This window comes from Delphinus delphis, chromosome 4 (assembly GCF_949987515.2).
Source record: "Delphinus delphis chromosome 4, mDelDel1.2, whole genome shotgun sequence".
NCBI lineage: Eukaryota > Metazoa > Chordata > Mammalia > Artiodactyla > Delphinidae > Delphinus > Delphinus delphis.
The window spans coordinates 108,401,368-108,426,138 of record NC_082686.1 but is presented as its reverse complement, the minus strand read 5'-3'; the positions used below and the strand labels follow the sequence as shown (position 1 = coordinate 108,426,138).

General features: G+C 37.2%; 1 protein-coding gene across 2 annotated transcripts in view; it reads left to right on the top strand.

Moving 5' to 3' along the window:
- The window catches only part of GMPS (guanine monophosphate synthase), a 108,840-nt gene that overhangs the window by 26,639 nt on the left and 57,430 nt on the right, over positions 1–24,771 (top strand). For both annotated transcript variants that reach the window (XM_060011254.1, XM_060011253.1), the window contains 2 exons: positions 19,687–19,868; positions 23,297–23,411. In XM_060011254.1, coding sequence (XP_059867237.1) covers positions 19,687–19,868; positions 23,297–23,411 — 297 coding nt within the window. The remainder of the gene's footprint in view (positions 1–19,686; positions 19,869–23,296; positions 23,412–24,771) is intronic.

The window sequence follows — 24,771 nt, the reverse complement described above, 5'->3', positions numbered from 1 at the left end:
ATAGTAAAAGAAACTTTTAAAAAGTTGCGTTATAATATTTTATCCTTAAGGATATTTTTAAAGTATTTTGCTCAGCTGTATTTTAATCAAAATAGTATGTGGTTTGTGGACAAACAGGCTACTTTTAGACAGGTATATAAAAACCAGTACAAATGAACCACTACTTTATTTGGTAGTAGCAATTTGAATTTTAAATTAAAAAATAATTTGGCAATAAAGTTGATAAAAATAAATAGAATTTGAAGCATTCTGAATTTAACAAGGTTGAATGTTTTAAAAATGCAACCTTGGATTTGGTGTAGTATTTTCATAGAAAAGCTATTTTCAGGTACTAGATAAGAAAATTTCTACAGGTTTGTCTGTGAGGCATATTATCCTGTCTAGTCTGGTACCTCTTGAGTTCACCAGCCCTAGCTCTCCAGAGGTTATTTAATAGTGCTTCTAAGTGGTTTCTCTTCCCTGATGTCTTTCCTTCATTAGTTACCCCCTTTAAAAAAAGAGGTAAGTATGCATTATATTTTAATCTCTAAAGCCAAAGATTCAGTATAATGTATATTTTGAAGTCAAGGTCGTAGAGAACTAAACTTAATGGTAGCCATTTTGTACAATTTCCCCTACATTCTTTTTTTTTTTTTTTTTTTTTGCGGTTACTGGGCCCCTCACTGTTGTGGCCTCTCCCGTTGCGGAGCACAGGTTCCAGACGCGCAGGCCCAGCAGCCATGGCTCACGGGCCCAGCCGCTCCACAGCATGTGGGATCCTCCCGGACCGGGGCGCAAACCCGCGTCCTCTGCATCGGCAGGCGGACTCCCAACCACTGCGCCACCAGGGAAGCCCTCCCCTACATTCTTATATATTTCTGCTATATATGGACAGGGAAAGCAGAATCATAATTTATTATTGATTCATAACCTGCTGTGGATGCTTTGGTGTTAGACAGCTTTTTAAAAATTTCACTTTAGGTAGTATTAGAAACATTTTCAGAAAGACAAGTGATGCTTACTTCTTGCGCAGGAGTTTGTGGGTGAGCTCGGCTGAGCTTCACTACTCTCATCCTTTGCTTGGATCAATAAGTAGGCTCTTGGTGTTTTCATGATGATGGCAGAAGCACAGGAGAGAAGGAACATAGCTTGGTGCTTTGTGACCACCTAGAGGGGTGGGATAGGGAGGGTGGGAGGGAGGGAAACGCAAGAGGGAAGAGATATGGAACATATGTATATGTATAACTGATTCACTTTGTTATAAAGCAGAAACTAACACACCATTGTAAAGCAATTATACTCCAATAAAGATGTAAAAAAAAAATGGCTTAAGGCTTGGCACACTGTCACTTCTGCCCTCATTACATTGGCAAAAGCAGGTCTCGTGGTTGAGCTCAGGGTCAAGAGTGATACATTCTGCCTATAATAGGACAAACTGCAAAGTGGCATGACAAAAGGCATGGATGTAAGGAATAGTGAAGAATTAGGGCCAATGTAGTCTGTTACATATGGAAAATTTAAAAACATGCACAAGTAGAGCAAAGAGTATAATGTCTCTGTCACTTACCTCAGTAGTTATAAACATGTGGTCAGTTTTCCTTCACATACACTTACTTAGTGCCTCATAGTAAGTTACATATGTCTGTAAATCGTATCAGTGTTTTCTTAGGTCAGTGTCTCAAGGCAATAGAAATAAAAACAAAAATAAACTAATGGGACCTAGTCAAACTTACAAGCTTTTGCACAGCTAAGGAAACCATACACAAGATGAAAAGACAACCTACAGGATGGGAGAAAATATTTGCAAATGATGCAACTGACAAGGGCTTAATTTCCAAAATATACAAACAGCTCATACAACTCAACAACAACAAAAAACAACCCAATTGAAAAATGGGCAGAAGACCTAAATAGACATTTCTCCAAAGAAGAAATACAGATGGCCAACAGGCACATGAAAAGATGCTTAACATTGCTAATTATGAGAGTAATGCAAATCAAAACTATAGTGAGGTACTACCTCACACCAGTCAGAATGGCCATCATTAAAAAGTTTACAAATAACAAATGCTGGAGAGGGTGTGGAGAAATGGGAACCCTCCTGCACTGTTGGTGGGAATGTAAGTTGGTGCAGCTACTATGGAGGTTCCTCGTAAAACTAAAATAGAATTACCATATGATCCAGCAATCCCACTCCTGGGCGTATTCCAGACAAAACTCTAATTTGAAAAGATACATGTACCCCTATGTTCATAACAGCACTATTTACAGTAACCAAGACATGGAAGCACCCTAAATGTCCATCAACAGATGAATGGATAAAGAAGATGTGGTATATATACACAATGGAATATTACTCAACCATACAAAGAACAAAATAATGCCATCTGCAGCAACGTGGATGCAACTAGAGGTTGTCATACTAAGTGAAGTAAATCAGAAAGAGAAGGAATACCACATGATAACATTTATATGTGGAATCTAAAATATGACACAAAAGAACCTATCTACGAAAAAGAAACAGACTCACAGACATAGAGAACGGACTTGTGGTTGCCAAGGGGGAAGGGGATTGAGGGAGGGATGAGTGGGAGGTTGGGGTTAGCAGATGTAAGCTATTACATGTAGAATGGATAAACAACAAGGTCCTACTGTATGGCACAGGGAACTATATTCAGTATCCTATGATAAACCATAATGGAAAAGAATATAAAAAAAGAATGTATATATATGTATAACTGAATCACTTTGCTGTACAGCAGAAATTAACAACATTGTAAATCAACTATACTTCAGTTACAAAAAAAGAGTTACATATGTCTTGTCTCTATTTTAGTAGGTTAAGATTGATCAGTTGATTCAGGGTGTTGCCATCTTATTCATCTGTTATCAAATTTCTCATCAGTCTTTAATGATTTTAATAGCTAACACCTAGTTCAGTGCTTCTCACAGATCTGCAATAAAGATCGAGTTTTTTAAAAAAATTTCCAGTCCTACCATGACTGCTATTTTTATAAAATACAATAAACTTTTAGACAAATGAAACTTAAAACCCTAAGGCATAGAAAATAAAAGCCACAAATTTTTATTATAGATTCAAGGAAATAAAATTATTGTCAACTTGTTATATAAGTTTATGAATGCTTATATAAAATTTATGTACCTTTTGTTATTATGAACTGGCAACAGTTTGCATACCAGCACTGATCCTTTTGTGGACCACAGTAGCCTTAGATACATTATTTTATGAGAGATTGCAAAATGATGATATTCTAATTCTATTCTTTCTGGAACTGTTTATAAAGAACTTTCTTTCACTTACTGTGTGGTTACTTATGGCAGAGTTGATACTAGAAAGGCAGAATGCATGCTTGATTCCTTCCCTAACTTTGACCAATTTTGTGCATAATTTTTTCAAGTTTTATTAACTCACTATTATTTTCAACAAAGTGTAGTTCAGGCACATGTTACAGTAGAAAGGGCAAGATGTAGAAAGGAGGTTGGGTTTATGAAGTATAATAGTTGCATCTTGAAAAGTGGACCATGTGCTAAATACTTGTGAAATTGTGACATTCTATGTTTAAACTTTTTCTTGGGAAAAAATGTATAGACCTAAGCTAAAATTACTTCTTAAAAGTATTTTAGGAAAAGTAATTAAAGGTAAAATTGAGTCTGTTCACAAACTCAGTATATTTAGGAAGAGAAAGCCCTTTGATTATCTTTCATCTCCGCATGAAAAGTATCATCTAAGGTAATCTTTAGTATACTGATAGTATGGGGAGATGAACTGAAGAGAGGCTGTTTAGGTATATAAATCTATAATATTCTTTCTATTTCTCTGTCTCTTTGCAAAGAACCTTTGGTTCTTGTTCATGTGAACAGGCAACACACACTTGAATCACCATCTAAAGAAGTATTTTTTGTTAAAGTAGTAGATCTCAGTCACAGTTGGAATGCAGAGTCAGTCAGGAAAACTAAAGGTCAATATAAAGAAAAAATCTGTGAGGAGTATAACTAAACAGATAAGCATGGACATGGTTCAAAACTTTTCCTTCTAATATTTTAATGGTATGACAACAGTTGTTACTGAATGTTGTTTCTCTGTGTGTGTGTGTGTGTGTATGTACATTGCCAACTTTTAGAAGTAGGATGGTTTGAGCTAATTAAGAGTGGGTTAGATTTATCTAGAGATAACCTTGATCCTCCGTTGGCTAATGCTCATCATCAAATGGGAAAAGTAGCTATAATAAAACTTTTAAGGATTGAAAAATCATAAGGTAAAGAATAGTGTACTTTGATTTTAGCCAACGGTGCCAAGTTTTCTTAATTATTTAATTTAAAACTGGCTACGTAAGTATAGTTTGTCAGCCAAATAACATTGCTATAACTTTCTGTAAAGACTCTTTTAGAGTCATTGAAATCCAAGGGAAAATATATAATTGATTTCAAAAGGTTTAAAAATTGGAATTAGAAATTGTAACACTGGAATAAATTTTTATTTCCCCTGAAGTTGGAAAATAAAGGTAATAAACAGTTGTGTGTTTATTTTCTTACCCAGTGATCATATGTATCAATAAAACCCATTAGAACTATATTTAGCATTAGAACTATATTTAATTTACCTGAGAAGTTGAAATTCCTCAACCATTTCCACGGTTAGAGTTTGTGTACATGGGGTCTGGCTGTCTTTAAGTGGGTGCTAGTAGTAGTATCTGAATCCAAGCTAAACCGCTTTTTAATTCATTGATTTAGATAGTACAGACTGTTCATTATGGTCAGGAATAGTGCCCACTTGAACTTGAAAGGAGCTGTTGGCACCCTTACACATAAGGGGAGAAGAAGATTTGGAATGACTTTGAAGAATCAAGAGACATATTTGTTTATTCAAAAGAAGATGAAGTTGTAATCAGAACTACTACAAATTGGTTCAGTAAAGGAGAAAAAATAATTAAATTAAAAGCAATATGGAATTCATAGTAGCATGATCCCAGATAGCGTGTAGAAACAAAGCAGGAACATTGAATAACTACTAGCTTGAAATCTCATTAGGGAAAAGTGTTTCCTCGACGTATGAACTCATTAACAAACCAGGAGCAGTAAAAGGCTAAGACAATGCTATATGTCACTAGGGACTTGTATTTCCCAAACCTGTTGAACACTGAAAACTTAAAAAAATAGTAATTTATTGAAGATATTTACTGAAGAGGTCTATAGGTTGCATACTTAGATTAAACAAGATAGAGAAAAATGAATGCGGACGAATTTAGTGATCAGAATTTTTGCTTATAATGCTTAGTATCTACAAATGTATTGAAATTATAAGACAAATGGAACAAAACTTCGTGATCTTAATTTAGGCAACATGAAATAGTCGATGATAAGTAAGTGCTGCTTAAGCAGATGTATGGCATCATTTCCTAAAGGCATTTAATACATTTATTATATAAAATGAACAATTACATAACTGTCACCTGTATTCAGTAATTGCACCTAGAATTTTTTATATATATTTCAGAGACTTAGACTTTTTTAAAACTTATATACTACTTAGGTATAGATAAAACATATCTATATATCTATTTATATGAAATAAATTAGTTTTAGTATTTCTAAACTTTCTTCATGTTTAGCCTGACTCTTCTGAATTACTTTTTTTTTTTTTTGCGGTACGCGGGCCTCTCACTGCTGTGGCCTCTCCCGTTGCGGAGCATAGGCTCCGGACGCGCAGGCTCAGTGGCCATGGCTCACGGGCCCAGCCGCTCAGCGGCATGTGGGATCTTCCCGGACCGGGGCACGAACCCGTGTCCCCTGCATCGGCAGGCGGACTCTCAACCACTGTACCACCAGGGAAGCCCCTGAATTACTTTTTGACTTGAGTTGTCCAGGTCCTGTTTTTCCACAGATCTCTTATTCCATCAAGAATTTTGATGATTCATTATTCCTTGTGAGTACTCAGTTACTTCTGGGATTTTTTTTCCAGGCCACTGAGAATTCATTCTGGAATTTTTGACGCTAGCACTCCTTTGTTCTTACCAGAAGATGTCAATGTAAGTTTTTCAGGTAATAACCAGAACTCAGTCCTTCTTCAAATAGTTTTTATTTTTATTTTTTTAAATAATTTATTTATTTTTGGCTGCGTTGGGTCTTCGTTGCTGCGCGTGGCTTTCTCTAGTTGAGGTGAGTGGGGGCTACTCTTCGTTGAGGTGCATGGGCTTCTCATTGCGGTGGCTTCTCTTGTTGCAGAGCACCTAGGCCCACCTAGGCACACGGGATTCAGTAGTTGCAGCACACAGGCTCAGTAGTTGTGGCACAAGGGCTTAGTTGTTCCGCGGCATGTGGGACCTTCCTGGACCAGGGATCGAACCTGTGTCCCCTGCATTGGCAGGTGGATTCTTAACCACTGCGCCACCAGGGAAGCCCTTCAAATGTTTTTTAAATGTTTTGCTGACTGAAGTGTTACGGGGTTGCACTTGTCCAGGCATACCACTACGAATAAGGAGCCACTACACTTTCCAGGGATCTTACTCATTCTTACTGTTCATAGAATGCATAGAGAAATGGCGTACTTGGTGAGATACATAAAGCTCCAGCATGGCTATTCTAGATGACTTTCAGCCATGCTCACCTGTATTTCTTTCCCTGAACTCTTGGGGCATCTTTCTCCTCTAAGGGAGATTTCCTGAGAGATTCCGTCCTGAGAGATTCTGGGAATCACTTTCCCTTAAAGGATTTTACGTCAAATTGTACATAACTATGACTATGGCAGTGACAGCTTTGTCATTGGGCTAATGGAAAATTTAAGATATAGCATGATTTCAGAGATGTTTGATTTCTTTCAGTTGACATGTTTGAGATTGATTCAGAGAGGACAGCATACTACTCTGTGGGACTGTGGAGAGTTTAAAAGAGCAGTTTAGGCTAAAAAGTAGACAAAGCCTCATAGGACTTGGAAAGTATTTTGGACTTTATTGAACTTTATTCTAAGGGAAAGTCACTATAGGGTTTTAAGCAGGGGTAGGACTTGAATCAGATTTTTTTTTTCTTTCAAGCACACAGTCATGTTAACCAAGTGATCAAAGTCAGTATTACCAGTAGTGGAACAAAGAGACATTGTGTCCTTGCCATTGTATGACATCAGGAGAAGGCAGTGTAAAATCATCACCAATGTAAAATTGTTGCCAAAAAGAAATGTTTATCTAGAGTCTAATCATGAGAAAGGAAACCCATCCTGGTTGTGGGTCATTCTACAAAAAGCTACTCTGAAGTTTTAAAAATGTCAGTGTCATGAAAGACCATAAAAATGTGAAGAGGTGAATAGTTCTAGATTAATGTGTGTGCAAAATGTGTGGTCTTCGATAGGGTTCTGGAATTAAAGGAAAAAAAAATGCCATAAAGGTATTTGTGACATTTGGGAAAATTTGTGTATAGATACTAACAGTGTTAAATTTCTTGGGTGTGAAAAAGGTATTGTAGTTATGCAGGGGAATGTTCCAGTTTGTAGGAGGTCCATGATGAAAAGATGTTTGGGGAGTGAAAAATCTACAATTTACTTTCCAGTTGTTCAGGGGAAAAAATATATATATATAGGTAGAAATAAACCAAATGTGGCAAAATGTTACTAATTGTTAAATTTAGTTGGAGAATGCTGTTCATTGTACCATACTTTCAACTTTTTGTAGGTTCAAATTTTTTCAAAATAAAAGAGGGTATAACAAGCATATGGTAAGGTCAGGAGCTATAGTCTCTTTGTTTTAATCCTTTAGTTGTAGGCTCAAACTTCATTCAGCATTGTATGTGAGGTGATGGGCTCTTATGAAAAATCTTTGGTGAGGTTGATTCATCTAAAGTACCCGAGATGTTGGATAATGTTGTGAAGAAACTGTACTATTTTTTTAGTTATAGATGTGGTGAGATTAGATAGATAAAAGTCAAATTTCCAGTTGTCTTTTGGTAATGAAAGGATTATTCTGAGTAGTTGAGAATCTCAGATCACTAAAATGGGTGTGGGTGGGTATTTTTTAAATCTTTCTTAACCCTAAAACTTTTAATTTTATTTCAACAATTGAAGGCTCCTAATTTGAAAGGGCTTTTTTTTTTTTTTTTTTTGCGGTACCCGGGCCTCTCACTGCCATGGCCTCTCCCGGTTGCCGAGCGCCGGCTCAGCGGCCATGGCTCATGGGCCCAGCTGCTCCGCAGCATGTGGGACCCTCCCAGACCAGGGCACGAACCCATGCCCCCTGCACCGGCAGGCGTACTCTCAACCACTGCGCCACCAGGGAAGCCCCAAAAGGGATTTTAAAGGCAATTACACGAATAAGTTTGGTATTGATGAAATTCAATTTCAAAAATCGTTTATATAGTATAATAGTTCTTTTCTTGGAGACATCAACAGAACATTATTTCACTCATGATGGAAACTTTTTAAAGTAATAAAGCTTACCCCTTTTAAGTACCAAAATATTAAAAAGTAAAATAACTTTGAAGGTAGTCTTCCAGAAATATAATGCATATTTAACCACTTTCCTTCTGCAGTGCTAATTATTTTGGGGTTTGAAAAGACTTACATTTTAGTCCTATCCCCAGGCAACTGGCATTTTCTTCATCTGTAAAACAAATACATTATGAATAAGAAAATATGTAAGACACCTGAAATAAAAGGTACAGACTCTTAGTTCCCTTCTTTTGCTTTATTTAAAAAATATTTATTGTAAAATAAGACACATGTAAAGAAAACTACACGCAACAAATGTGTAGTTGAGTGAGTTATAAGTTTTTAACCAATATATTCAAAGGGTTTTTTTCTTTAAAGCCAAATAATATTGTTGAGAGTATGTCTTGGGATTGGTCGTTCTGGGTTTATAGTCTAATTTTGATTCATATTCTTTCATGCCTTGCAGAATTTTAATACCTTTTCGCTTATTTAGAAATAGCACATTCCAGTTTTCATCTGTTGTTTGAGTTTGTCTTTCTGTCTTGCTTGCTTTAGAGATATTATTCTATTCCTTATTTCCTTTTTTACTTTTAGTAACTTTGTATGGAATTTAACTTCTATGCTTATTGATTCTCTTCCATGCAAACTTAATTTCTTGCATTTTACTTTTTAAAAATTTTTATTTTATATTGGAGTATAGTTGATTAACAATGTTCTGTTAGTATCAGGTGTATTTCTTGCATTTTTTTTTTTTTCTTTTCTTTTCTTTTGGCTCCCCACACGGATCTTAGTTATGGGACCAGGGATGGAACCCGTGCCCCCTGCAGTGGAAACATGGAGTCCTAACCACTGGACCTCCAGGGAATTCCTAGTATTTCTTGCATTTTTAGAATACCTTCTAAATTTTCAGATACTTTCTACAAATTGATAGAGCTCCCTCTTCTGTTAAAATCATGGCAGTTTGTTTTCTGAGCATTCCTGGCACTGATTCCTCCCCACACTTTAGTCTGGCCCTTCTGTTTTCCTTATCTTATTTTTTTTTGAATTTTATTTTATTTATTTTTTTAAACAGCAGGTTCTTATTAGTCATCAGTTTTATACACATCAGTGTATACATGTCAATCCCAATCGCCTAATTCATCACACCCCCACCCATAACCCCCCCACGGCTTTTCCCCCTTGGTGTCCATACATTTGTTCTCTACATCTGTGTCTCAGTTTCTGCCCTGCAAACCAGTTCATCTGTACCATTTTTCTAGGTTCTACATATATGTGTTAATATACAATGTTTGTTTTTCTCTTTCTGACTTACTTCACTCTGTATGACAGTCTCTAGATCCATCCACGTCTCAACAAATGACCCAATTTCAATCCTTTTTATGTCTGAGTAATATTCCATCATATATATGTACCATATCTTCTTTATCCATTCGTCTGTCTATGGGCATTTAGGTTGCTTCCTTGACCTGGCTATTGTAAATAGTGCTGCAATGAACATTGGGGTGCATGTGTCTTTTTGAATTATGGTTTTCTCTGTGTATATGCCCAGTAATGGGATTGCTGGATCATATGGTAATTCTATTTTTAGTTTTTTAAGGACCCTCCATACTGTTCTCCATAGTGGCTGTATCAGTTTACATTCCCACCAACAGTGCAAGAGGGATCCCTTTTCTCTACACCCTCTCCAGCATTTGTTGTTTGTAGATTTTCAGATGAAGCCCATTCTCACTGGTGTGAGGTGATACCTCATTGTTGTTTTGATTTGCATTTCTCTAATAATTAGTGATGTTGAGCAGCTTTTCATGTGCTTCTTGGCCATCTGCACGTCTTCTTTGGAGAAATGTCTGTTTAGGTCTTCTGCCCATTTTTGGATTGGGTTGTTTTTTTTTTAATATTGAGCTGCATGAGCTGTTTATATATTTTTGGAGATAAATCCTTTGTCCGTTGATTCATTTGCAAATATTTTCTCCCATTCTGAGGGTTGCCTTTTGGTATTGTTTATGGTTTCCTTTGCTGTGCTAAAGCTTTTAAGTTTCATTAGGTCCCATTTGTTTATTTTTGTTTTTATTTCCATTACTCTAGGAGGTGGATCAAAAAAGATCTTGCTGTGATTTATGTCACAGAGTGTTCTTTCTATGTTTTCCTCTAAGAGTTTTATAGTGTCTGGTCTTACATTTAGGTCTCTAATCCATTTTGAGTTTATTTTTGTGTATGGTGTTAGGGAGTGTTCTAATTTCATTCTTTTACATGTAGCTGTCCTGTTTTCCCAGCACCACTTATTGAAGAGACTGTCTTTTCTACATTGTATATTTTTGCCTCCTTTGTCATAGATTAGTTGACCATAGGTGTGTGGGTTTACCTCTGGGCTTTGTATCTTGTTCCACTGATCTATGTTTCTGTTTTTGTGCCAGTACCTTATTGTCTTGATTACTGTAGCTTTATAGTATAGTCTAAAGTCAGAGAGTCTGATTCCTCCAGCTCTGTTTTTTTCCCTCAAGACTGCTTTGGCTATTCGGGGTCTTTTGTGTCTCCATACAAATTTTAAGATTTTTTTGTTCTAGTTCCATAAAAAAATGCCATTGGTAATTTGATAGGGATTGCATTGAATCTGTAGATTGCTTTGGGTAGTATAGTCATTTTCACAATATTGATTCTTCCAATCCAAGAACATGGTATATCTCTCCATCTGTTGATATCATCTTTAATTTCTTTCATCAGTGTCTTACAGCTTTCTGCATACAGGTCTTTTGTCTCGCTAGGTAGTTTTATTCCTAGGTATTTTATTCTTTTTGTTACAGTGGTAAATGGGAGTGTTTCCTTAATTTCTCTTTCAGATTTTTCATCTTTAGTGTATAGGAATGCAAGAGATTTCTGTGCATTAATTTTGTACCCTGCAACTTTACCAAATTCATTGATTAGCTCTAGTCATTTTCTGGTGGCATCTTTAGGATTCTCTATGTATAGTATCATGTCATCTGCAAACAGTGACAGTTTTACTTCTTCTTTTCCAATTTGTATTCCTTTTATTTCTTTTTCTTCTATGATTGCCGTGTCTGGGACTTCCAAAGCTATGTTGAATAATAGCAGTGAGAGTGGACATCCTTGTCTTGTTCCTGATCTTAGTGGAAATGCTTTCAGTTTTTCACCAATAAGAATGATGTTTGCTGTGGGTTTGTCATATTTGGCCTTTATTATGTTGAGGTAGGTTCCCTCTATGCCCACTTTCTGGAGAGTTTTTATCATAAATGGGTGTTGAATTCTGTCAGAAGCTTTTACTGCATCTATTGAGGTGATCATGTGGTTTTTCTTCTTCAGTTTGTTAATATGGGGTATCACATTGATCTGTGTATATTGAAAAATGTTTGCTTCCCTGGGATAAATCCCAGTTGATCATGGTGTATGATCCTTTTAATGTGTTGTTGGATTCTGTCTGCTAGTATTTTGTTGAGGATTTTTGCATGTATATTCATCAGTGATACTGGTCTGTAATTTTCTTTTTTTGTAGTATCTTTGTCTCATTTTGGTATCAGGGTGATGGTGGCCTCATAGAATGAGTTTGGGAGTGTTCATTCCTCCGCAGTTTTTTGGAAGAGTTTGAGGAGGATGTGTGTTAGCTCTTCTCTAAATGTTTGATAGAATTCACCTGTGATGCCATCTGGTCCTGGACTTTTGTTTGTTGGAAGATTTTTTTGTTCTTTTTTTTTGCGGTATGTGGGCCTCTCACTGTTGTGGCCTCTCTCGTTGCGGAGCACAGGCTCTGGACGCACAGGCTCAACGGCCATGGCTCACAGGCCCAGCTGCTCCGTAGCATGTGGGATCTTCCCGGACTGGGGCACGAACCCGTGTCCCCTGCATCAGCAGGCGGACTCTCAACCACTGTGCCATCAGGGAAGCCCCTGTTGGAAGATTTTTAATCACAATTTCAATTTCGTTACTTGTGATTGGTCTGTTCATATTTTCTATTTCTTGCTGGTTCAGTCTTGGAAGGTTATACTTTTCTAAGAATTTGTCCATTTCTTCCAGGTTGTCCATTTTATTGGCATAGAGTTGTTTGTAGTAGTCTCTTAGGATGCTTTGTATTTCTGCGGTGGCTGTTGTAACTTCTCCTTTTTCATTTCTAATTTTATTGATTTGAGTCCTCTCCCTCTTTTTCTTGATGAGTCTGTCTAATGGTTTATCAATTTTGTTTAACTTCTCAAAGAACCAGGTTTTAGTTTTAGTGATCTTTGCTGTTGTTTTCTTTGTTTTTATTTCATTTATTTTTCCCCTGAGCTTTATGATTTCTTTCCTTCTGCTAACTTGGGGTTTTGTTTGTTCTTCTTTCTCTAGTTCCTTTAGCTGTAAGGTTAGATTGTTTATTTGAGATTTTTCTTGTTTCTTGACGTAGGCTTGTATAGCTATAAACTTCCCTCTTAGAACTGCATTTGCTGTATCCCATAGGTTTTGTATTGTCATGTTTTCATTGTCACTTGTCTCAGGTATTTTTTGATTTCCTCTTTAATTTCTTCAGTGATCTCTTGGTTACTTGGTAATGTAGTGTTTAGCCTCCATGTGTTTGTGTTGTTTATGTTTTTTCCCCTGTAATTCATTTCTAATCTCATAGCGTTGTGGTTAGAAAAGATGCTTGATATTTTTTCAATTTTCTTAAATTTGCTGAGGCTTGATTTGTGACCCAAGCTGTGATCTATCCTGGAGAATGTTCTGTGTGCACTTGAGAAGAAAGTGTAATCTGCTGTTTTTGGATGGAATGTCTTATAAATATTAATTAAATCTATCTGGTTTAGTGTGTCATTTAAAGCTTGGGTTTCCTTATTAATTTTCTGTTTGGATGATCTGTCCATTGGTGTAGGTGAGGTGTTAAAGTCCCCCACTATTATTGTATTACCGTCGATTTCCTCTTTTTCAGCTCTTAGCAGTTGCCTTATGTATTGTGCTCCTATTTTGGGTGCATATATATTTATAATTGTTATATCTTCTGTTATATTGATCCCTTGATCATTATGTAGTGTCTTTCCTTGTTTCTTGTAACATTCTTTAGTTTAAAGTCTATTTTATCTGATATGAGTGTTGCTACTCCAGCTTTCTTTTGATTTCCATTTGCATGGAATATCTTTTTCCATTCCATCACTTTCAGTCTGTATGTGTCCCTAGGTCTGAAGAGGGTCTCTTGTAGACAGCATATATATGGATCTTGTTTTTGTATCCATTCAGCAAGCCTGTGTCTTTTGGTTGGAGCACTTAATCCATTCACATTTAAGGTCATTTTCGATACATATGTTCCTATGACCATTTTCTTAAATCGTTTTGGGTTTGTTGTTGTAGGTCCTTTTTTTCTCTTGTGTTTCCCACTTAGAGAAGTTCCTTTAGCATTTGTTGTAGAGCTGGTTTGGTGGTGCTGAATTCTCTTAACCTTTGCTTTTCTGTAAAGCTTTTGATTTCTCCATCGAATCTGAATGAGATCCTTACTGGGTAGAGTAATCTTGGTTGTAGGTTCTTCCCTTTCATCACTTTAAGTATATCATGACGCTCCCTTCTGGCTTGTAGAGTTTCTGCTGAGAAATTAGCTGTTAACATTATGGGAGTTCCCTTGTATGTTATTTTTCGTTTTTCAATAATTGAAAAGCAGCAATTATTGCTGCTTTCAATAATTTTTCTTTGTCTTTAATTTTTGCCAATTTGATTACTATGTGTCTCAGCGTGTTTCTCCTTGGGTTTATCCTGCCTGGGACTTGCTGTGCTTTCTGGACTTGGGTGGCTATTTCTTTTCTTATGTTAGGGGAGTTTTCAACTACAATCTCTTCAAATGTTTTCACGGGTCCTTTCTCTCTGTCTTCTCCTTCTGGGGCCCCTATTACGCGAATGTTGTTGCATTTAATGTTATCCCAGAGGTCTCTTAGGCTGTCTTCATTTCTTTTCATTCTTTTTTCTTTGTTCTGCAGCAGTGAATTCCACCATTCTGTCTTCCAGGTCACTTATCTGTTCTTCTGCCTCAGTTATTCTGCTATTGATTCCTTTTAGTGTAGTTTTCATTTCAGTTATTGTATTGTTCATCTCTGTCTGTTTGTTCTTTAATTCTTCTAGGTCTTTGTTAAACATTTCTTGCATCCTCTCGGTCTTTGCCTCCATTCTTTTTCCGAGGTCCTGTATCATCTTCACTATCATTATTTTGAATTCCTTTTCTGGAAGGTTGCCTATCTCCACTTCATTTAGTTGTTTTTCTGGGTTTTTATCTTGTTCCTTCACCTGGTACGTAATCCTCTGCCTTTTCATCTTGTCTATCTTTCTATGAATGTGGTTTTCCTTCCACAGGCTGCAGGATTGTTTTTTTTCTTGCTTCTCCTGTCTGCCCTCTGGTGGATGAGGCTATCTAAGAGGCTTGTTCAGGTTTCCTGTTGGGAGGGACTGGTGGTGGGTAGAGCTGACTGGTGCTCTGGTGGGCAGAGCTCAGTAAAACTATAATCCGTTTGACTGCTGATGGGTAGGGCTGGGTTCCCTCCCTGTTGGTTGTTTGTCCTGAGGCAACCCGACAGTGGAGCCTACCTGGGCTCTTTGGTGGGGCTAATGGCAGCCTCTGGGAGGGCTCATGCCAAGGAGTACTTTCCAGAACTTCTGCTGCCAGTATCCTTGTCCCCATGCTGAGCCACAGCCACCCCTCACCTCTGCAGGAGACCGTCCAACACTAGCAGTTAGGTCTGATTCAGTCTCCTATGGGGTCACTGCTCCTTCCCCTGTGTCCCGATGCGCACACTACTTTGTTTGTGCCCTCCAGGAGTGGAATCTCTGTTTCCCCGAGTCCTGTCAAAGTCCTGCAATCAAATCCCACTAGGCTTCAACGTCTGATTCTCTAGGAATTCCTCCTCCCGTTGCTGGACCACCAGGTTGAGAAGACTGACGTGGGGCTCAGAACCTTCATTCCAGTGTGTGGACTTCTGTGCTATAAGTGTTCTCCAGTCTGTGAGTCACCCACCCAGCAGTTATGGGATTTGATTTTGCTGTGATTGTGCCCCTCTACTGTCTCATTGTGGCTTCCCCTTTGTCTTTGGATGTGGGATATCTTTTTTGGTGAGTTCCAGTGTCTTCCTGTCAATGATTGTCCAGCAGCCTATTGTGATTCTGGTGTTCTCACAAGAGGGAGTGAGAGCGAGCGTGTCCTTCTACTCCGCCATCTTGGTTCAGGCTTATCCTATTAATTTTGATTCTCATCCCAGCAGTTGCTCCTTATTGTGAGCCCTGACCCAGAAGGGAGTCCTGGCCTGTCAGTTTCAAAGGTTTAGGGGAATTAAACCCTTAGGTTCTCTTGCTGCCTCTGCTCCATTGGAGTGGCCACACCTCCTCCCAGTGCAGCTGCTGTTCTTAAATTGGCCCCTGTGCCTTTTAGCTACTACCTGTTGGCCATTGTGGAATTCTCTGGTTTTCTTTAATGATTCCTGGTTGCTTCCCACACAGATGCTGTAACACAGGGATTGTGGCTCTGGTAGTTCATTCCCACCAGCTTGTATTTTGGGGTTCTTGGAGGAATAACTTATCATTTAGTTATATGATATATGTCTTGGGTTCTGGTTTTGATATCCGGTGGTCAGTGATATGAGGAGATTCAGGAGGATCCAAAAATGATGCCATTTCCATATTTATAGTATCTGCAAGATTCTTTTGCTTTATTCTTAAATAGGGTGCTGAATATGGTTTAGTTTTTACTTAACATTCTTGCTATCGTAAAAGATATGAACATTACTTACTTTATTATGATGACTTCAGGTCACCTGAGAGGGATAGCCTTCGTCTTTAGTTTTAAATCAATTTTATAAATAGATATAATAGGTTTTTCTGTCTTGTGATGTTGAATTTCATTTGTCTCAACTAATGGTGTGACTAATGAGCTATTTTTCTCTTTAGGGTGCTCTTTCTAATCCCTTGAGGGTTTGGAAGCCTAATGATCAGACTTTACAACTCTGTGTGAAGTAAGAGTAAATAGATGTAAGGTTTTCAGGGAATGGAACTTTTGCTTTTATTACTGGTGACCTTTTTGCTTTTCCCTGAGTTGTTGAAGCTTTTGCTGGATAGGCAAGTTGATAGCTGAGGTAGAAAGAAGTGAGGCAAGGATTCAGTGTTTCCTCAGTGATCTCTGATGTCATTTGATTGAACAGCTTTAAAACGTGCTAAGAAAACTATAAAATTTTCTTTTAAAACTAATTTATTTAAGAAAAAAATGGTTGATTTAAAGAAATAGACAGTCCTCACTGTGTGATAGTAAAATGATCGTAAAAATGGACTTGCAAGCTGAAACCATGCAAAGCAATCATGTAATCAATGGGAAAATTATGATGGTGTTGTGACGTTTTAAAATTTTTTGTTGAAATATTCTTACTGTTAATTATAAAGAATAGGGAAGTAGTGAAACTACTATTTAGTATCACTTAAAACTTTAGAAACATTGAGAATTGTGCTTTATTTCTTTTTATTTTTTTAATTTAATTTTTTTTTTTTTGCGGTACACGGGCCTCTCACTGTTGTGGCCTCTCCTGATGCAGAGCACAGGCTCCGGACTCGCAGGCTCAGCGGCCATGGCTCACAGGCCTAGCCGCTCCGCGGCATGTGGGATCTTCCCGGACTGGGGCACGAACCTGCGTCCCCTGTATTGGCAGGCGGACTCCCAACCACTGCGCCACCAGGGAAGCCCTATTTCTTTTTAAGCTACTCTTGATAAGTTTTTTACACAGTGCTTCCCTTCACATCTTTTCTATGCTTTGATGGCTTTCAACATTTTATCCTTTGCACTTTGAATGTCATGAAATATCTCCAAGAGTTTCTTTAATTTGAAGTATTTTCTCAGAGTGACTTCCTCTGGGACATTGTTATCCGTTTTATCACAACCACTCATTGATGTTGATAAGTTGCCTTCACTAAGTTCCTCTGACTGCACATCTAGAGGGGCTTATACTGCAGCAGTGTCAACCTTGCCACAGCCAGCTATTTCTTCCATAATTCATTTACATTGGATTCGAAATTCACTTCCAGCATATCACTTTTAATTTCTTTGGTGCACTTTCATCTTCGTTGATTATCCATATGTGTAAGATGGCATGTGGATTTATCACTGGGCAACAAGAAGGCAGCACAATTGCACTCTTGGCTGTTTGTTGTGCAGTGACTAATCACCAGTAGACTTTGAGAGAAGGGACATGATTGGCTATTGATCATGATGTTCATCTTATTTATGTGATGATTTGTGAATTGACGAGCAACTTTATGTAATTATTATATGTTAATGTATGTTAACTGAAATTGGAGCCATGATATTGGGGACTGTTCGTAGTTAACTAAACCCTGGTATAAAGCATGGCATGAAATTCTTGCGTATCAGAATCATGCAAAGTGAGAACTCTGCCTGTAATATGAGAAAACAGGTTGTACTTGGATTTGGTGAAAATTTTGAAGGTGATAATGGACCTAAATCTGAGACATTTACACAATAACATAGTGGTCTTTAAAAAGTACTTTATTCTTTACAAAAAATAAATTAAAATACTTTTAGATAAATTCCTTAAAGGGGAATGTGTATGTATATACGTATACTAAGACTAAGGGTAAAGGTCTGAAAGGAGAAAGTTTTAGCATTTCTTGCATTAATATATTCTATAAACTTCTGTTTTCTGTGATCTGATTATTCTACATTGCTTGATATTCTTATGATTAAAACCTTCATTTTGTGATCTGAGGAATTCTTTCTGGCCTATGGTTGAGATCCTCTCACAAATCCTCCTCTGTAGATGCCTGTGATTGTTGCTTTTTCATTACTGCAGTGAAGAAGTGTTAGTGGTGTTGTGAAGTCTGCATTTCTTTTTATTTACTTTTTAAAAAAATATTTATGTATTTATTTATTTGGCTACGCCAGGTTTTAGTTGTGGCACATGGGATTTTTGTTGTGGTGTGAGGAATCTTTAGTTGCAGCACGTGGGATATTTTGTTTGCGGCATGCAGGCTTTTAGTTGTGGTAGGCGGTATCTAGTTCCCTGACCAGGGATGGAACCTGGGCCCCCTGCATTGGGAGCGTGGAGTCTTAACCTCTGGAGCACCAGGGAAGTCACAGTCTGCATGTATTTATTCACTTAAATGGAGAGGGAAGAGGGATGAAAGTGTTACACAGATGCCTAAGGGGCTGGCTTAAGATTTTTTTTAGTGTGCAAATTTTACAACTGGAGGGGGAAAAACTACAAAAATATGTGTATTGTAAATATTTGAACATACTGAAGAGCATAAAGAAAAATTTTAAATCACCTACTATAATTCCATTAGTACTCAGATACTGCCTCTGTTAATATTTTGGTGTATATCTGTCTATACATTCTTTTTCATACATGTACATACATTGCACTTTTACACAAAATGTTTTAAAATGGGATCATATTGTATATGCTTCCTCCAAGTGGATTTACAGGGTACATACACATTTTAAAGCTTTTTCTTATGTAAAATAAACAAAAACAGAATCGAGACTAAAGTGAACACAATATATGTATCACCCAACTTCAGTGGTTGACCTATAGTCAATCTTGTTTCATCCATACCCACCTGCCCTTGCATTATTTTGAAGCCAGTTCCAGGTAAATATTTTAGCACACTCCAGATAAATATTTCAGCACATACGGTTAAAATTTTATGTTTTGCCAAATTGCTCTCCAGAAGAGTGTTTTCAATGTAGACTTGTCAGAGATAGGATTAAAAAACATTTAAAAACTTTTAGTGTTATGGGTCAGATGCATATATATTTTTCCTCAGGTAATACAAAAAATCCTAATAAAGTGAATTTGGGTATGCTTATATACTCTGGGAGGAAACTTTCAGTTCCTCATCAGTATGTCCCTCATAGGAATGCTGTGACAGTTAGATTGGGTGATCATATAATTTATTACCCAAACTGGGATGCTTTTGAGGTTCGAAGGAGGCACTATTAATAATAATGCCAGTATAACAGGCATGGCATAAACCAGTACTTTATTTTGGCACAGCTGGACTGTATGCTTACCCTAGTATTGGATAATGTGTATAAGATGCATTAAACATAAAGTGACTATATCATGTCGTCAGTAGATGGTAACTTATATTTATGCCTGTGTATGGATATGTATAAAAATCTTAAGAAGTGTTTGAATTGGCAACTCAAAATCCTAAGTTAACAGTTTCTGTGTGTTTTTGGAGCTGACAGTGACCACAGTTTTTAAAAGTAGCTCTAATTTTCATAATTCTCATAATTAAGACATTTGTGTTAATATTTGCAGCTGGAGAATGCCGGAGGAGACCTTAAGGATGGCCACCACCACTATGAAGGAGCTGTTGTCATTCTGGATGCGGGTGCTCAGTATGGGAAAGTCATAGACCGGAGAGTGAGGGAACTGTTTGTGCAGTCTGAAATCTTCCCCTTGGAAACACCAGCATTTGCCGTAAAAGAGCAAGGATTCCGGTAGACTTTTAACTTATGTTTTTCTGAGGAGGCTGAGCTTAGATTGTAGGATATTTTTTTATTAATTTTTTTGGGCACTGAATTACTTAATGAAACTAAGACATGGAATGGTTTTACAAGAAATTTCCCATGGCTCTGGGAATTAAAAGGAATTTAAATTAAAGGAAAAGATTACATTAATTTTCTTTGCATAGTTTTAAGAATTTATCGTTTGAACATCTTATGTTTCATAGGGTTTCTGGATCAGACTTAGATCTGGCTATTATGGTCATTCATTCATTCATTCATCCCAGAGCATTTGTTCAAAGGAATATATATGTATAATGGCTACAATACCTAAATTAGAGAGTTCTGTGTACAGTGAGTCTCTTTTGCTTCCTATTCCAGGAAACTAGTTTCTAAATTATGAAGACTTCTAATTTAAGGGCTAATTCCATAGTTTGTACACTTAAAACTAGTCAAAATGACTTGTAACTTCTTCCTTTAACAACTATTTCTGGTTAATGCTGTGTCTTTTCTCTTGGAATTAATGTTTGCTTTTAAATTGAATGTTATTCAGAAGCAAGCAACTGCAGTTTATATCCTTAATTAGCTCTTAAGCCTTAATGCTGTATTTCTTCCAAAATATAATGTGTTTAATTTTTCTTAAAAACATAATGTTTTTCCATTAGACAAATGGTTAACTTTTAAAAACTTCACAGATGAGTATACATTATCCTTTGTTTCTTCTTTTTGAAATAGAGTGAATTGCAAATCAGAAAAAGCAGGTCTACATTTAACTCTGTTCTAGTTTTAGGATGTAGATTAAAAACAGGTATCTCTTTTAAACTGTAGAATTTTAGAGTAAGAAGTTTATCTAATTCAACTGTCTTGATTTGCCAGTGAGAACCAGTTTTAAGGGAATCAAAAACTGCAAGAAATCTGAATGGCTCTCTGTCAGATCCAAGTTCCATCATTCTCCCAACCCAAAACAAACACAAAAATCCCCAGCAAACTAATCGACCAAATGTTTTGGAATAGGGTAACCAATATTGGCAATAGAAGTCTGATTGTTTTTCTTGTCACCTGTTTACCTGATCATCAACCGTTTCTAGGTCCTGCTTATGCCTATAGCTTCTTTTCTCTGTAGAAGAATAGGAACTATAGCACTGTGGCTTTCATTACTATAATCCTTTCTGCTGAGATAGTTATTTGACCACCCTTTTTCTAGAATAAATTTTAGGTTTATGACTTAAGAGACATCTTAACCTACCTGTTTTTAGAACCTTGATTTGCTTGATACATAAAATTGGTATCTGGAATGCCTTAGGACTTCGTGGGCCTTGTAATTGCAAGTTGTTTCAAAATCATAGCAGGGTAGAAATAGAAAACTCAGAATGAGTGATTAGCTCTTCTCAAGACTTACTGAGATAAGAATTTTCATAATTGGCTTAAGTGCAGCTTGAGTTTTATCCTTGACTAAATCCGTTGCCTTTTCTTTTTAATAGTATTAAGAATCTTTATAGCCTTGAGTTGTTTAGCAGATTAATGAGGGATGCTGGGCAGTTGCATGGTGGTTATCCTTTATAAAACTAAATACAAACTAAATACTGAAATTCTAGAGATTTTGATTATTAAGTATGTTTTAGAGAGTTTTAGCTTATGCATTTTTAAGAGGCTAGGCTGCATATCTACCCTTAGGGCTAGCCCATTCCCCTTTAAAATTGTTATCTTAAAGATGTCACATTCATCATCTGATTAGGTTATCTTCAGTCTCTTTTGCAAGAGATAAGCTGGCAGACATAATGTATACCAAAATTCATGTTACCAATACAAGGTTTAAAGAGTACGGCTTTTGTGCTTACTTAAATTATTGTTAGAATATTAAAAAAAAATACATTATGGGCTTCCCTGGTGGCACAGTAGGTGAGAGTCCGCCTGCCATTGCAGGGGACACGGGTTCGTGCCCTGGTCTGGGAAGATCCCACATGCTGCAGAGCGGCTGGGCCCGTGAGCCATGACCGCTGAGCCTGCGCAGCCAGAGCCTGTGCTCCGCAATGGGAGAGGCCAAAACTGAGAGGCCCGCGTACTGCAAAAAACAAAAAACATTAACTTGTTGAGTAATTTTTATGAATTTGACTTATATTATTTTTCTGGATGTATTAAAGTCTAGTATTTTAGTTTATATATGTTTTTGCATGGCAGGCAGACACTAATTATAAGGTGAATTGTAATCCAGTTTTGTTTGTAAGTAGATTTTGGTTATATCTTGGAATGCATTTTTCCTTTAGAAATATAGATAAATCAGGATTCCTGCAAACTCAAACTTAAAATGAGTTTGAGGGTACTTTAGATTGATTAAAGGGCATAAGTATGCCTGTATTGTGTAAACTGGAGAGCATGAGTAGTCTGAAGGTGCAAGTCTCTCTGTGATTCCAGTTATTTGTGGCCATGTAAGGGTGAAAGTCCAGTATTAGCAGATTTTCCCCCTTGTTTTCCCTAAAGAAAATCTAGAAATCTGAATTTTTATGTAAAAATCATAACATTAAAGTGTTCTATAAAGTTTTTGATTGAATGCTGAGGATCAAAGTTAGCTATATTAGAGGCCAGGTGAGTAATATAGGCCTCAATTTTCAGCTTTCTTTATATGAATAGTTCTATTCCCAAGTTAACCCATGGAATGCTCTATAAATTGTAATGTAGTTAAGTGATAATACTGACCACTGTTCTGAGAGCAGGGCATATAAGGCAAGTCGTGTTAGCTCTTATTCCTAGGTCTCAGGTAAAATTGATGGGAATATTGGACAGGTTTTAAACAGGCAAAGTTAGGTAATTCTTCACATTTTCTGCCATTCTTTATTGTAGAGTATTTTGCCCTGCATGATCCAGGGCCTTCATAATACCTTCAGTTGTCCTGCTGTGACCTGCTTCACTCCTGACCTCTCAGGAGACCTGTATTTTCACCATCTCGCTTTAGAATTCTCATTTACTTCCTCCATTGATGAGGAAACAAAACAAATACAGGCTAACCTTCATAGATTGAAACATTGGTTTTATATATTTGGAATTTTGTACTTATTAACAAGTGTTTGTTGAATTGATAAACTTCCATGTATTGCAATAAAGTAGAGTAAAAATAAGTAAGCTGTGTAGAGGACTTCCCTGGTGATCCAGTGGTTAAGACTCTGTGCTTCCACTGCAGGGGGCACGTGTTCGATCCCTGGTCAGGGAATGAAGATCCCGCATGCTGCGGCCAAAAAAAATTAAGCTGTGTAAGAGGCTGTTAATAGGCTGATAGAATCTGGATCTGCTATAGCATAGTGAAAACATAACAAAATCTCTGAATCTGTATCAAGTCTCCCTCAGTGGTACAAGCAAGAGAGGGCATAGAACTTGTATAAGAATTAGCAGTTAAAGATTCTTCATTACTCTCTTCCTTAAATCCACAGTGCTATTATCATCTCTGGAGGACCTAATTCCGTGTATGCAGAAGATGCTCCCTGGTTTGATCCAGCAATATTCACTATTGGCAAGCCTGTTCTTGGAATTTGCTATGGCATGCAGGTATATGCATCTATGAATTTGCCTTAAGAGTTAATTTATTCTGCTTTTGACTCCTACTGTATTAGTATTTTCTATCTTTAGAGTAAGTAAGATATTTAGTTATATGAGATAATTTGTTCATATTACAACTGTTTATGAATTGCTACACTAGTATGGCAGAACTGACTTCAATGGGGATTTTCAGAAAAGCAACTATATTACTGCTTACAACAAAACACTGTCCATTAAAAAAAAACTTAGACATTTAAATACACTTAAAAGTTGCAGAAGTAGTTCACAGAGCTCCCGTATACTTTTACTCAGTTCCCCAATTATGACATTTTTAACCATTTTGAGAGTAATTTGCAAACAAGGTGTTCTGTTACTTGTTGTATCCTAAGTACTAGAATTCTGTCCTACATAACCACAGTACAGTTATCAAAATCAGGAAGTTAACATTGACTCAATGTTAGCATCTGATCCACAGACTTCATTCACATTTCACTGTTGGTCTCATTAATGTCTCTTATAATTCATGAATCCAGTCTAGGACCATGTGTTGTATTAGGTTGTCATGTCGCTTTACATTACTTTAGTTTGGAATCATTCCTCAATCTTTCCTTCTCTTTCATGACCTTGGCAATTAAAAACAAAGTACATTCCAGTTACCTTGTAGAGTAGTCCTCAGTCTTGGTTTGTTTGATGTTTACTCATTGTTAGATTCAGGTTATGTATTTTTGGCAGGAATACCACAGAAGTAATGCTGTGCTCTTCTCAGAGCATCTCATTAGGAGGCACATGATGTCAAGTAATATCATGATCGGTGATGTTCATTTTGATTATTTTGTTAAGATGGTGTCTGCCAGGTGTCTTCACTGTAATGTTAATTAAGTATATGTAGGGGAGTGGCCAAGATGGTGGAATAGGAAAACACTGAGCTCACCTCCTCTCATGGGCACACCAAAATTAATGACTATTTACAGAGCAACTATTGATGAGAATCTAGCAGAAGAGGTCTTCTACAGCTAAAGATATAAAGAAGGAACCACAATGAGATGGGTAGGAGGGTCAGAGTTACAGTCAAAACACATAGCCCTGCGTGGGTGACCCACAAATGGGAGAATAATTACAATTTCAGAGGTTTCCCCCAAGGTCAGAGCCCCATGTTGGGCTCCCCAGCCCAGGGTTCCTGCACCAGGAAAATGAACCCCCAGAACATTTGGCTTTGAAGGCCAGTGGAGCTTACTTTTGGGAAAGACAGAGGGTTGTGGGAAATCCAGATTCCACTCTTAAAGGGTGCACACAAAATCTCACACGCTCCAGGACTCAGGGCAGAAGCAGTAATTTAAAAGGAGCCTGGGTCAGACCCACCTGCTGATCT